Consider the following 15571-nt stretch of genomic DNA (forward strand, 5'->3'; position numbering starts at 1 on the left):
GAGGAATGAGGAGTTCTTAAAGCCCACTTTAATCAAGGCTGAAGTTAGCTGATCTTAAGCAGAAGGAATAAGATTTTTTCCCTATAAGTTATTCCCAGATTTCTCAGCACACACAGCATGAAATTGGCTTGTGAAAATGCATTCGTTGAGGCATATGATGCAATAAAGCAAGCTTATACAGCATCAGCCAAAGAGAGAAAAAAAAAAAAAAAAAAAACCCCTTTCTCCCATCCGGTCACTTCAAATGTTTGTCTAGTTCAGCCTTAAATTTATTTAAGCTATCAACTTCCACAACAATAGATGGAAGTCTGTTCCAGCAATCAACTACCCTCTGGCTAAAGGAAAATTTCTGCACATCTATTCTACAACTGTCTTTCCTCAATTTGAATCTATGCTCCCTCAGGTACTTGAGCAAGCAGAAGAATCTCATCAGCATTGAGCCTGCTCAAACCATTCAAGACCTAGTACACCTCAATCAGACCACCTCACAGGTGCCTAGTCTCCAGATGCTGCAACTTGTAGAACTTAAGCTGCTCTTAGAAAGAGCACCCCTTTGTTCCTCTCATCCATCATGTTGCCCTTCTCTGTACTCGTTCTAGCAACCCTACATCCTTCCTAAAATGATTCCTCCACACCTGTATGCAGTACTCAAGGTGTGGCCTGACCATTGCCTTATACAAAGGGATAATCACCTTGTCTCTGCTATCAAAATTTCTATATATCATTGACAAGACTCCATGACCTGCTCTGGTAGCCCATCTGCACTGCTCAGAGAACTTCATATCTGACTGCACAATTATTCTGAGGTCTTTTTCATTCTCCACTTCCCTGAGTGTAGTACCACACAGTTGGTACATTTATCTTGGGTTACTACTACCCATATGCAGTACTTTGCATTTGTCAATGTTAAACTTCAGTTGCCACTTCTCAGCCTATCTACCTAACTTTTCTAGATCCTGTTGCAGGAGCATACTGTCTTTACTGTCATTAACAACCCTACCAACCTTTGTATCATCTGCATTTGGATGTTAAGCCTGATATACCTTCATCGATATCACTGATAAACACACAGAACAACAACGGGCCCAGCACTGAACACTGGGGGACTCCACTGATACCATTAGACTACATAGAGCAGTTCTCATTTATTACCACTCTCTGTAGTCTCCCACTCAACCATCCCTTTATCCATTGTAGCAACTTGTCCTTAATGCCATACCATTCAAATTTGTACAGCAGTATTCCAAGTGCAACAGTATCAAAAGCTTTCCTGAAATGTGAGTTATATGATATCAAAATTATTTTTTGCATCCAGTTCCTTGGCGACCACATTGTATTATACAATCAAATTGGTCAGACAAGCCCACCCTTAACAAATCCATGCTGTGTATGAACTATTACTGCAGTCTTGTCTTGTTAACAAAGTGTTGCAGGTGATCCTGCAACACTTTGTTAACCAGTGAGTCCATTATTTTCCCCGGAACAGAAATCCACCAACCAGGGCTATAATTATTTTTGTCACCCTTTGAACCCCCTTTGTGAATTGTGGATACATTTGCACATCTTCAGTCCATGGGGACCTCCCCTGACTCTAAGGATGCTCTCATAATTATGGCTAAGGATTCTTACCTTAACCATAATTATGAGAGCTAAGGTAAGCTATAAGAGCTTACCTTAGCTCTCATAGCTTTTTTTTTTTTTTTTTTTGTTTAACTTCAAAAATTTCTCCTCCACTTTGCTGTCCATTATTACAAAATCATTTGGCTCCCAGTTGGAGTTTAGTAAACTTTTGTCCTCCCCTTCATTACAGAATTCCTCACATGTGAACATAGATGCAAAATACTCATTCAGCTTGTAAGTTATCTGAGCAGGATCATCAACAGTTGAGCCACCAATATCAAGTGGACCAATCTGATTCATCCCCTTCCTTCCTTCCTTCTAGAGTTTACATAAGTAAAGAAGTCTTTGTTGTTTCTGTTTGCATCCTTTGCCAAGGATTTCTCATAATCAGCCTTTGCTTGCCTAACCTCCTTTGTGACTTCATTACAGACTAGCTTATAACTGCTATAGGTTTCTGTATCTTCTGATAATTTATATGCATCCCATGCATTTTTCTTCTCTGCCATGAGCCTCATTAGATCATCTGACATGCACTTGGACCTAAACCTAGAAAAGTATTTCTTAGTTGGAACAAAAGCCTTGTTGCTTCCAAGATTTCTTCCTTGAATGCTTCCCATTTAGAATTTTCTGTTGGTCCCATTGTAAAGAATTTAAAAACTGTCTGAGACCACTGTAGTCACTTTTATGAAAGCAAAAACCCTTCTCTTTACCCTTGAAGTAGTTACATCTTTAAGTAAATCCAATATCAATACACTATGATCACTGCCACATAGTGGTTCTTTTTTTAAGTAAATCCAATATCAATACACTATGATCACTGCCACATAGTGGTTCTTTTATCTGCAGATTGTTAATGCATGAAGAACCACTGCTGATAATCAGATCAAGAGTATTACTCCCTCTGGTTGCCCCTCGAACATGTTGCTGTAGAAAATAATCCTCCGATAAATCCACAAAAGTCTTGTTAACGTGCAAGTGACCAACCCACATTTTCCAGTCTATATCTGGAAAGTTAAAATCTCCCATTACAAGACATTCTGATTTAGTGGCTCTATTTCTCTACACAATTGTTCATTGTACTCATCAGAGTCATTAGGCCTATAATACACTCCTATTCTCATTTTTCCTTTCCCAGTGTTTATGTCACACCAAACTACTCAACATTGCACTGTCCTCCCATGTCAACTGGATGCACTTCCTTAGATTTTATGTGTTTCTTAACTAACAGCATAACCCTCCTCCCTTCCTACCCTGTCTGTCCTTTCTGTACTCCCAAAATTCCAATTCTGCACTGCTTATATCTGTGTGACACCATGTCTTTGATATCCCAACAATATCCATCTTTTTATGTCTTGATCAGCACTTCAAATTCATCACATAACACTATGGCTTTATATGCTAATACACTATATCTCTAATAACAACAGCTGACTTAGACAGCACATACACTATTCCTTTTGCTGCTGAACAAAATAATAAATTTGCTAATCTCAGTTCTAATCATGCAGCTCAGCTACTTACCACCACAAACTGACTATGTATACCTTAATTTCTTCCTAATTGTTCAAATATAACAGGCAATTAATTTATCTCATTATGTTTAAAAACAAACACATACTACTATCCACAGACAGATTCAGGGTAGGGGCATTGGGGCACGTGCCCCCTGTAGTTTTTTAAATATACACCAATCATTTAAAACCCCTTTCGAAAAAAAAGTTTTTTTTTAATTGTTAACATAGGTTTCTGTATTTTTGCATTGCATCCTAGCTATTTTCAACTGACTACAGTTGGCAACACAGATGCTGATGTGATTGCCATTCTAGTTTGAGGCATCTCGCAGTTTGGTCATGCATAATGTTTACTTATGCATGACCAAACTGCTGGTCATGCATAAGTAAACATTATGCTTTAATGTTGTAGCCGTGAAGGGTATTGTGTACGGCATGTGCCTTTTGTATGCAATAAAGAGTTCTTCTTCTACTTCAAAGTAATTCAGAGTTTAGCTGTGTGCCTATGTCCGCCAGTCACATTACGTTTGAGTGAAGTATTTGTTTTGTTCTGTGCATTATTTTGTGTCTTGTTTGTGTACAAATAAGGCACAAAATGGAGCCCCTGCTGTAATTTTTTTCCAGATCTGCCAGTGCTACTATCGGATGTCTAAGTATCTTTGTGACTTAAAATTAATGGGTCAGTTTACTAAGTGTACAATTTGTAAATTTCAATAAATATTATTTAGTACATAACACTAAAAATATTTAGTGGAATTTAATACTTCTTCCACACACCCAGAATTATACACTGAAAAAATCCTAACATTTTTATGGTTTCTGAAGTTTTGAATTATATATTTTATGACAACATAAGCATTAAAAAAAAAAAAGAAAAAAAAGAGGTTAAAAAGTAAGAGCTAAAAAAATTCATTTTCAAGGCATGCTGAAATGAAATATGAAGAACATGTGAAATATTATATACTCACTCCACGTATATCCAAATTCATCTTCTTCTTCTTCTTCTTCTTGATACATCTGCTTGTCTTGCGGAGAAAGCTTTACGAAACCTGCACTAGCACGGTCGATCTTAAAGCACAAAAAATAAAAATGAAATTTTATACTTTTCTAAGCAAAAAATAAAATAAAACACAAATATTCAATGTCTATGTGCTATATATGAAGTCTTAAAATCTATATAAAAATTATGATTGGACTAAAATAAAATACTAAAAAAAAAAAAAAAAAAATTATTTTTTTCAGTATTTTTCATTGAAATTTGCATTGAAATTAGGATATTAAAAGTTAAATCTTTATTACAAAAATCAAATGTGTAAACATACCATCAAAACATAATATAAGAAGTCCAAATAAATGTTTCTTATTTAATGCTGAAAACACATATGGTTACTATACTTGGCTAAACATGAGTAAAGGCACCTAACAGACTTTTGAATGCATATTGTTAAATCTGGTGGGTCTATAACTGAAAAAATTAATATTTGTATATTTGAATAACACATGCTTGATTAAAATCTGCAAGAAAACTACACTTATCAGGAAAATGAACCCCACGCAGAATATTTTTAACACTCTTTCCAAAACTTATTATGAACACACACACACACACTTAGGTGCTCATAATCCCACCTTCCATTTTGGATAGTAAGCAAAAAAATGGTTTCAATAGAAAATTACCTTTGAGAAAACAGTATGTTCTTTGGTCTGCTCTTCTCAGGCATCCTGAAATCTTTATTCAGACTTACTTAACCTTGCATCACTCATGACAAAGTTTACTGAGTCTTAAATAATAAGTGGCACATGTGATGATCAAATTAAACTGAACAAGGCAATACATCACTTCTTACAAATGAAAAGTGATTTAGCGTTGAGTTATGTTTATGCTAAACTTACTTGTGAAAATCATAAATCTATATTTATTCATTAGATACATCTGAAAATTTTCATTAATAAAAATTTAAAGATAATTTCTGAGAGTTATTGATATTAAATTTTTTTATATTTATATAATAAATGATACTAGAATTTTGTGTAAGCCATGCACAAAAACTAAGCATACATACACACCTACCTCTACACCTTTCTTGGTATAAACTTTTCCATGTAAATCTTGTATTTCTTCTTCCTCATCTTCCTCTTCTTCTGATGTTTCTTGCTTGAGTGATTGGGTCTGGTCATTACTCAACGAACTGTTTACCAAATGATTAAAATGATTCAATGTTTCTTCTTTAGTGCCATTAGGCAAACCTGGCTGAATCACTTCTGGCAGCAATGCACTTGGAGAGTTCCATTCATTAACTAAAGAAGCCTAGAAGAAAAAGAATTGCTTTTAAAATCACAATTTTCTTTTGAAAGCAATATGTTAGTATTAAGAGGACTGAATACTAGCATTATATTAAAAGTACTCACAAGAAAAGCTTTAATAAGATTTATTTAAATCATCTATGTAGAAGGTATTTCTTTCTATTAAATTAAGAGCATAATTAGTTGCAAAGAAAAGCTGAAAGTGTGGAGTGTACTATAACCTACAATAATTACTCTTCTAATCAGGTCACTCTATCTTAAACTTGATCAGGCAAATACTATATGCAATTAGATTATCAGCAAGTAAATCTGAGTACCTTGTAATAGGAAATTTCAACTTACCACTCAGTGATTGAAAAACATTGACAGGGCACAACTTAATTCAAAAAAAGATAAACTTTTTGAATAAACTCAATGACTGTTATCTATATCACCATAACAGTTGTGAGTAGTAATGGTGGAAGGAGAAGAATATCCATGATGTGGTCATCTCCAGTGTTCCAGGTAATATTACAAATATGGTGATAGGAAATATTAGTGGCAATTTACTACAGAGTCCTAGAGTTATAGTGGATGGTGAAATGAGATTGAGTTAAGAATAAGGGTTTGAATTTCAAGAAAGGGGATTACTGTGGACTAAAAGGTTTTTTGGACTAATACTTTGGGGGGAAAACACAGGAGGGAAAGTACAACTGATTTATGAAAACTTTCGATGTGGAATGCTATGAGTGCATTCATTCCATTCAGGAGCAGGGCACAAGGAGAATGCCAAGACAAATGAAACAGGATTTATCGATCTTGATAGAACAGAACATGGCTGGGGGCTAGTTACAGAATGAACGAGACTCAGATATATATAAGTTCAATTATAATAAAATCACTGAGAGGATTAGGCAGATTAAATCTGATATGAGAAATCATAGTTAACATTGCCATGAAAGGATACAAGGAACAACTTGTATGTAAATATTAATGGGAAAGAGTAAACTAGATAGAACCTTGAAATGGAAATAGCAGAATCATAGATAATCCAGCCAGTGTGACTGATGAGCTAAATAGCTACTTTGCATCAATCCTCACAGCTGCAAGTCTTTTTTCAGTCTAGAGTATATTGTGCTAGTGTGACAACAAACTGCAGGATAAGTGATATAGTTCACACTGCAGTATAAGTGATATAGTTGTTATTTGGTTTTTAGGAGCATTAGCAACTAAGGCCATATTGCTCCGGGGATATGCGGTGGTCATTCCCTGACCTTTCCGCATCCTCCATATTTGGTGGCTCACGGGCTCGAACCCCAGTCTAATCAAGAAGCGTGTGCTACGCACTGCAGCTCCTGCCCACCTGGCTACGCAGGCGCCCTGATATAGTTATTACAGAGAGTAAAAACTACTGAGCATGAAAGTGGATAAGGTCTCAGGTATCAGCTAGGAAGAGATACTAGTAGAGATGCTGAGGTATTTGCTTTCTCTAATGCAAATTGTTCACACCTACTGAGTTATACACAATGACTTTTCAAATTAACAAGATACTAAAAAATACATTCTTGTAGTCTCTATCTGCAAACTTTTCTGAAAATTTACTAGAACAGCAGATAATCCTAGCCAATTACTCAACACTGTTTTTCTTGCCAGTAACCTTTCCATGCATATTTTCATAGGAGATTTTCAAAAAATGGCAAACTAGGCTGCATATTAGTCTATTTTGTTAATTTCAGGTTTTCTACAACAGTCAAAGACCTCAAAGAAGAGATTGTAGCATATGATGTTAAGTCTAAATTTCTATTTTTCCTGTTTATACTTATATCCCTTAATATAACAAATGATTTTTAATACATTAAATGAATTGTTTTTCCTTACTCTGAATAAAACTCCTGTGGTTATATTGCTTCATTTCACTTTAACCAGATTTCTTTAAGACCAACCACAATTTCCTTTTTGCACAACATTGTATAGTATACTTCTGTAATTGCATATGGTACACAGAAGTTGTGCATAGAATGAGACAGACAGAGAGAGAGAGAGAGAGACAGACAGAGACAGACAGACAGACAGACAGACAGACAGACAGAGAGAGAGAGAGAGAGAGAGAGAGAGAGAGAGAGAGAGAGAGAGAGAGAGAGAGAGAGAGAGGGAGAGAGGGAGGGAGAGAGAGAGAGGGAGAGGGAGGGAGGGAGGGAGAGAGAGAGAGGGAGAGGGAGGGAGGGAGGGAGAGAGAGAGAGGGAGACCACCCTACCATATTCCAAACTTCCTATTACATTTTGATGGACTTTGATCTAAATATTTAAATTAACACCTTTATTTTTGGATACTGAAGAGAAAAAAAAAAAAGAAAAAAGCCATTATTCATTATTTATTTAAGAGTTTCATAGCATTGTATACATACTTTTATTTGTTTTGGAGAGTCCTTAATTGGCACTTTTTCTTTCTTCTGTGTTTCAGTTGCAATAGTGGCTGCTAACATTTCAGGAGGAGTATTATTTTTTGTTTGGTTTGCAGAGTAAGTATCAGGTTCCTGTGGCTAATACAAGAAAATAATGATAAATATATCAAAATGACAATTCATCTGACTCTATGCAATTTATTTCATATACTATTAATATAATATCCATATCTTACTAAATTAATTAGTACTAAGAAAAAAAAAAAAAACACAAATAAAAAAAAGTTAATTATCCAAAAAATATGATCTTCACTTATTTTATTTTGAATTTTATATATTATATAATTTTACTTATAATGCTCCATAAAATGTAGACATCAATCCCCCCACCCACAATAAGAACTGCTTTGGTAATTTGATCAATTTAATGCTACAGAAGTGAAAAACTTGTCTTGGCTGAAGACCATACACAATATTAAAGATACACATTACTGGAATGCTCACGTGAATTACTCCTAAATGCGCAATCTATGTTTTTCATCACTTTTATTTATATTTATTTTTATTACAGAAGTCCTTCAGTTTTAAACTCCACTTTTTCTACCCATTCTTCCATCAATAACCTAATGCAATGTTTCAGGAAGCCCAACAACAGAGTTCCCATATAATTTGGGAAAAGGTTTTCCTTGAAAAACTCCAAAAAAGTTTTTACAGAAAAACTCCAAAATCATTTCACAAAAAAAAAAATAAATACATAAAAATAAAATAATAAAGTATATAAAATAAAAATATAATGCTTGCCTTTCTTCCCCTCATAGTCATACCATCCTCACCTTTACATTTCTAAAATTTCATTTGAAATTTGTTAAACTTTATTTGTACTATTATTAGCTTTAATAATACAGTATGAACATTTTCCATCAGACTCTTACCTAATTAAAAAAAAAATATAGTTACTTATGTTGTTTTTCATTATAGAGTTCTTAACTAAAGCAATAAAATGATAAAAAATTGGTCACTAGTATATTTTAAATGAAATGATAAATATTATATTCTATTCCAACAATCGTGAACTATCATTCAATTAAATCTTTTAACTTTTTAAATTAATTAATTTATGTATTTTATTTTATTGAATTAATTAATTTATTTTATTTTATTGAATTAATTTATTTATTTTATTGAATTAATTTATTTATTTTATTGAATTAATTTTTTTAAATTTTGAACTGCCATTAAATTAAATTAAAGTTAATTTTTTTCAGCCAAAAATTAACTGCCATGCACTCCAATTGTCTTTTACAAGTTCTTCTAATGTGTCTTACAAATAAACACTCCAATTTGTGTTGTAATTTCTATTATTTAATAAATATATTAAGTAGATGAAATATCTGCCTTCTGCTCATGTATGTGTCTCCAAGCAGCTATGCTGATACACACTCATGCTCATTTCATCTCTAAATGTACATTAATTCATTAACTTTTCCAGGTTTATCCATTCATCAAAAGTACAGTAAATTATGTGATTCCAGTTTCTTCACTGATTGCATCGGTTGCTTCTACTATCTACTTCCTTTCTGTTTTTTTTTTTTTTTTTTTTTTTTTTTTCAGGATTCTTGAGGGTAACCTTGTTTCTCTTCTTCTCCAAACTCCCCTCTGATCAGTTATGCATCTCTTTAACACCTTGGATCACAATAGCAGCTTAATGCCATAGAAGTGAAAAGACCATATACAACACTAGAAATGCAATTTCATGGAATGCCCATATGACTTACTACTAAATGCATATGTGCATTTTTTTGCCACATTTGTTTGTTATTGAAGTCCACCAGTTTTCAAAAACACAAATAACAGGGTTCCCACATAACTTGGGGGAAAACGTTTCCCAAATTATATTGGAACTGGGTAACAGCATAGCATCGTAAACCTCATATAACGCTATTAGGCAGAAACCAATACTTGGGTTTTGATCCTTTGTGGATCATCAGTGGCATCGCGAAGATCCCAACAACCCAATGGCAAGACATATCCACAATGTGTAAGAAGGTGCAGTAAGCGAAGTAGAAAAAAATTTAAAATTAAAAAAAATTAATTAAAATTTAAAATATAAAAATCAATTATAAAATTTTTAAAAATCATAAAGCTACTAAGTGCTTTATACCAGTTATGAGATACTGTTCAAGGTTTAAACCTAAAGGGATATGAGATGAACTGATTAGGTTGTGTCAGAGAAGAAAATTGCAACGGGGAAACTATAAGTATCAGGGAGCACACCAACCTAAAGTAAGTATAAACTAGTCTGCAATTAAGTCAACAAGGAGAACAGAGCAGTTAAGGAGACAGATTGTGAAAAGCTTTTGGCTAAGAAGGCAAAGAATACTTTGCTTGTTAACATCAATAGCAAGGCTTTATGAAGGGCCCAGCTATTGATGATTCTGTTCAAGCTGCTGACAAATTAAATAAATATTTTTGCATCTACGTTCATACACAAAGAATGTTTCCAAGGATAGGAATACCAGAAGTATACCAACTGGGAGCTAAAAATTTTGTTATAATGAAAAGAAAGTGGAAGAGAAATAACATAAAAGGTAAATAAGGCACCAGTGGGCTGATGGGATCTTTGCAATTCTATTAAAAGAAGCAGCAAAAGTAAGAGAACCTTTTGCCATAATTATGATAGCATCCTTGGATTCAGGGGATTTGTGCAACTCCTACGGATAGGAGATAAACAAGTAAAATGACTCTTTTTCTTAGCTTTACTTTTTGCCCTTAAATCAATTATGTCAACTTTACTTACTGCACCATCTTGCATCTCATATACTGTGGATTTAAAGATTTAATCCACAGTATGTGAATGAATCCTTCAATCACATACTATGGTTTTGTTGTTATGGTTTATGAAAAGTAGCAAAAAAATTGGTGATCTGGGTTCTGATAAAGTATTGAAAACAAGATCACCAACTTTTTGCTTTCATCTACTCATACTATCTATAAGAGGCACTTTGAGATTTGGCATTTTTTTTTTTAGTCCAAAATTAAAACTCCATTTTGGGTAATGGCAAACACTTTAAATAAAAAGCAACTACTTCTCCATTGGAGCATTTTTTTTTTTTTTAATTAGAGTGGGGCAATACCAAGGTTACTCAACATGAAGCACCTCACCATGAGTAGCCTTAGTATTGCACCAAGAGATGGTTGCACTAAGTAGCAAACCCAGTTTGCTCACATTGGGTTCCAGTGGCCAAATAATCAGAGGAACAATGGTACACGACACTACACATATACAAGATCTTTACACCTTTAAACATCTAGCATTGATTTGACAGTGTTCTGTTTCACATCTACAATGTATACTATGTGGAGATGGGGGAAATCCCTGGTGCCATTTGACACTAAACACATTCTACACAGTTTGCTCAAAGCTATGTTGAGAAAGAGGCCATGCTCAACATATACAATGACTTTTTATAGCTTTCCTAGTAAAGTAGAAGAAAATCTCTACTTTACTTACTGCACCATCTTGAATCTCATATATTGTGGATATACTGTGCCAATGAGTTGTTCAGGTCTTCACAATGCCTACCTGCCCACCAAGAACCCAAAAAGGAATGAAACCTGAGCTGGGTAGAGGTGCACACTTCTGATTCTTGTTCTCTCTCTCTCTCTCTCTCTCTCTCTCTCTCACTCTCTCTCACTCACACACACACACACACACAGTAACTCAGAAATTTGGTTCTGGCTGGTGCAGCAAAAGCCTCAGGCTTCCTTGCAACCATATGGCTAATAATATCACCCAAAAAAAAAAAAATTCACATTTCAACTATTCATTCCCTCCAATAGTTTATCTAGTTCTTCCTTGAATTCATTTAAATTATCAACTTCCACAACACATGGAAGTTTTTTCCAGCAATCAACCACCTAAAGGCTAAAGGCAAACTTCTTTTTGCCATTATCCAGTCTTTGCTGTTTTCCTTTACATCCTTTTCCAAAGATTTCATGTAATCTGCCTTAGCTTGCTAACCTCCTTTGTGACTTGATTACAGACTAGCTTATATCTACCACAGGTGTTATCTGTTAATTTATATGCATGCCATGCATTTTCCTTCTCTGCCACAAGTCTCCTTAGTTCATCTGACAACCATTTAGGCATACCTTGAAGAGGATTTCTTAACTGGTATGAAAAGCCTAGTAGCTTCTATGATTAATTCCTTGAATGCTTCCCATTTAGAATTTTCTGATAGTAACATTATCAGTTGGTCCCACTGTATTCAACTTTATGAAAACAAAAACCCTTCCCTTTAACCTTAATAGCAGTTACATCTTTAAATAAATCCAACATCAATACACTGTCCCTCCCATCTAGTCGTTCATTTATCTGCAGATTCTTAATGCATGAATAATCACTGCTGGTTATCAGATCAAGAGTATTACTCCCTCTTGTTGCCTCTCTAGCATGCTGCTGTAGAAAACAGTCATCCAATAAATCCACAAAAGTCTTGATAATGTGCAAGTGACCAATCCAAAAGCCCCATTCAATATCAGGAAAGTTAAAATCCCCCATTATAAGATATTCTGATTTATTGGCCTACATCAGAGTCATTAAGCCTATAACAGAGTCCTACTCTCATTTTTACTTTCCCAGGGCTCACATCACACTAAACTGATTCATTGTTGCCCTGGCCATCCATGTCAACTGGATGCACTGCTTCAGATTTTATGTGCTTCTTAAGTAAGAGCATAACTGCTGTCCCTCTCCTCTCTATCCTTTCTGTATGTACATAAGACTGTCAATTGTTATCTATTTAAGTCTGTCAATTTTCACCTATAAATTAGGTGGTGACTTTACCATAAAGATCAGATTATATATTTTTACAATCCAATGTTGTGTCTTATGGTTCAGAAACACAAATATATTGATTTGTGCTTGTTTTGCATTGCTACAGGCTGCTCAGTGGTGTCGATTTCTATTACATCGACTTGAAAACTGCGTGAAGTCTAAGTTATTGTTGGTTTGTCTCTCAAGGACTGCATTTGAGTGATATTGTTCCATCAGCTTATAATGCATGGTTTTATAATGGAATGTGACTAATTGGACCTTATTCCTATTGCAGTCTCTAGAATGTGACTCGTCTGGTTTGGGACTTATATCAAACAGAGTTGTACTTTGATCATTGATGTTAACAGAAAGTGACCGAATACTATCTAAAATAAGAACTGACACTGAGTGTAGTTGTACTACCAATTGCTTATACTCATTGGTGATAATTTTAACTAAGAACTTTTTAAAGATGTCAAGTCTGCCATGCAATGGCAGACTTGACACTAAAAAAAACATTAAAATAGCTATACTAGCACTTTACTATAGCTATTTTAATGTTTTTTTTTTTTTAAGACCATTACATCACGTATCTCTGCCACTGCAATAGCAAGGTGCGTGATCATAACCTGACACCAGTCTGAGTAGGTGTCTTAGTTATTTAACTACCTGATGTATATATTTTGTCATAATGATCAATGACAGTTGTGTTGGTTTCCCCCAATTGTCTCTTCTCGTTACTAATTAAATTGCATATGCTTTAACTTTTGACTATCGTCATTATGGTGCTTTTCTATAAGATTAACTGTTTAGCTAATATTTTAAATGCTTTGACATAGAAACGAACTTTCTATTGTATGTTATTTATGGTTTAACATACTTTTTTATCCATAACATAAGTTTTGTTATGAATACTGGGTTAACATAAGGTTTGTTTAACAGGGTTAGTTTGCTGGTTGTCCTCTTTTCTGCTACCTTTCCTAAACACCTAATTTTCATTTTCCAGATAAGTCTCTTCCTTCTTCTCAACATTCTATCCTCTTTTTCCCTTTCCCCTCCCTTTCTCCCCTACTTCTCCCACTTATTCCTCTTTCAGTTCTTCATGGCAAGGGATGGAGGTCAGGTGACGGGGACCAGGTGTCTCCCACCCCCTGGCTGCAAAGTCGCAAAGTGCCGGCACTCAACATTCTACATAACCACACAAACATGAGAGCACACCCACACTCTCACATACCGCCTTACAGATGAAATTGCGTTGTATAGGAGGAACCCTGGAGACCACCTGAAAAACAAAAATACTTTGAATATCCTTTCTGTACATACTCATATGTACAGAAAGGATATTCAAAGTGAGTATGGGTTTGGCACACCCAGGGTCCTGAGCTAGATATCATCATTCTTCTCTTTCTTGGTGATTCCCTTCTACATCTCTCTCTCTCTCTCTCTCTTTCTCTCTCAGGGTAATTCAGAATTTTTTTTTTTTTTTTTTTTTGCCTGGTGTAGCATAAGCCTCAGGCTTCCTTGCACCATAAAGCTAATAATAATAATAATAATAATATTCAAATTCTGCATCCTTTATATTCCAACAATGTCCACATTTGATGTATTGACCAGCAATTCATCTTCAAATTCATCAAATTTATATTTACTATGCTCCTAGCATTAGTGTACATGCATGTATACAAGCACCTGTTCTTACGATTAGTTACCTTAACACAGCCCATGTATTAGCATTAGTAGAGGCATACAATGCAAGAAAGCAGGCTTATGCAGCATTAGCCAAAAAAAAAAAAAAAAAAAAACCACTACCATTTCATCCCTCCATTCATTCAAAATACCTGTCCAGCTGAGACTTAAATTTATTCAGGCTATCAACTTCCACAACAAGGGATGGAAGTCTGTTCCACCAACCAACTACCAGCTGGCTAAAGGTAAATTTCCACACATCTATCCTACATCTGTCTTTCCTCAATTTGAATTTATGCCCTCTCTGGTGATTATTCTGAGCAAGAGGAAGAATCCCATCAGCATTGAGCATGCTCAAACCATTCAAGGCTTTATACACTTCTATCAGATCACCTCGCCGGTGCTAGTCTCCAGACACTGTAAATTGCAAAACTTAAGCCTTTCGTCATAAGAGCAACTCTTTGTTCCATTCATTAATCTTGTTGCCCTTCTCTATACTCATTCCAGCAGCTCTACATCCTCCTTGAAATGAGGCCTCCAGACCTGTATACAGTACTCAAGGTGTGGCTGGACCATTGCTTTATAGAAGGGAATAATCACCTTATCCCTGCTAGAAAAATTCCTGTATATCATTGACAAGACACCATGAGCTACTCTTGCAGCCCGTCTGCACTGCTCAGAAAACTTCATATCTGCCTGCACAATTACCCTCAGGTCCTTTTCATTCTCTACCACTGTCAGTGTAGTACCACAGAGTTGATACATTACTCTGGGGTTACTGTTTCCCATATGTAGTACTTTACATTTGTCAATGTTAAACTTCATTTGCCACCTCTCAGCCCATCTGCTCAACCTTTCCAGATCCTGTTGCAGCAGCATACTATCAGCAGTGTCCTTAACAACCCTGCCGACCTTTGCATCGTCTGCAAACTTGGACATTAAGCTTGATATACAATCATTGATATCATTTATAAATACAGAAAACAACAATGGACCCAACTGAGGGACTCCACTAATAACATTAGTCCACGATGAGCAGTGTCCATTGATTACCACTCTCTGTCTTCTCCCTCTCAACCATCCCTTTATCCATAGCAGCAACTTGCCTCCGGCGCCTCTGTAGCCAGGTGGGCAGGAGCAGCAGCGCGTAGCACATGCTTTTTGATTAGACCGGGGTTCGAGCCCGTGAGCCACCAAATAACGGAGGTTGCGGAAAGGTCAGGGAATGACCACCGCATATCCCGGGAGCAACA

At 35.3% G+C, this 15571-nt stretch overlaps 1 protein-coding gene across 3 annotated transcripts in view; it reads right to left on the reverse strand.

The window, feature by feature from the left end:
• Nucleotides 1–15571, reverse strand: part of LOC150086503 (multiple PDZ domain protein-like) — a 431516-nt gene that overhangs the window by 146769 nt on the left and 269176 nt on the right. For all 3 annotated transcript variants that reach the window (XR_016546894.1, XM_090372609.1, XM_090372607.1), the window contains exons 21-23: nt 7820–7954; nt 5203–5439; nt 4100–4199 (exon numbers count right to left, since the gene is read on the reverse strand). Coding sequence is in view for 2 of the 3 variants with exons in the window: in XM_090372609.1 (XP_090228735.1) it covers nt 4100–4199; nt 5203–5439; nt 7820–7954 (472 nt within the window). In the remaining variant the exon portion in view is untranslated. The remainder of the gene's footprint in view (nt 1–4099; nt 4200–5202; nt 5440–7819; nt 7955–15571) is intronic.

Source organism: Mastigoproctus giganteus, chromosome 4 (assembly GCF_048544385.1).
Source record: "Mastigoproctus giganteus isolate SK-2022 chromosome 4, ASM4854438v1, whole genome shotgun sequence".
Lineage (NCBI taxonomy): Eukaryota > Metazoa > Arthropoda > Arachnida > Uropygi > Thelyphonidae > Mastigoproctus > Mastigoproctus giganteus.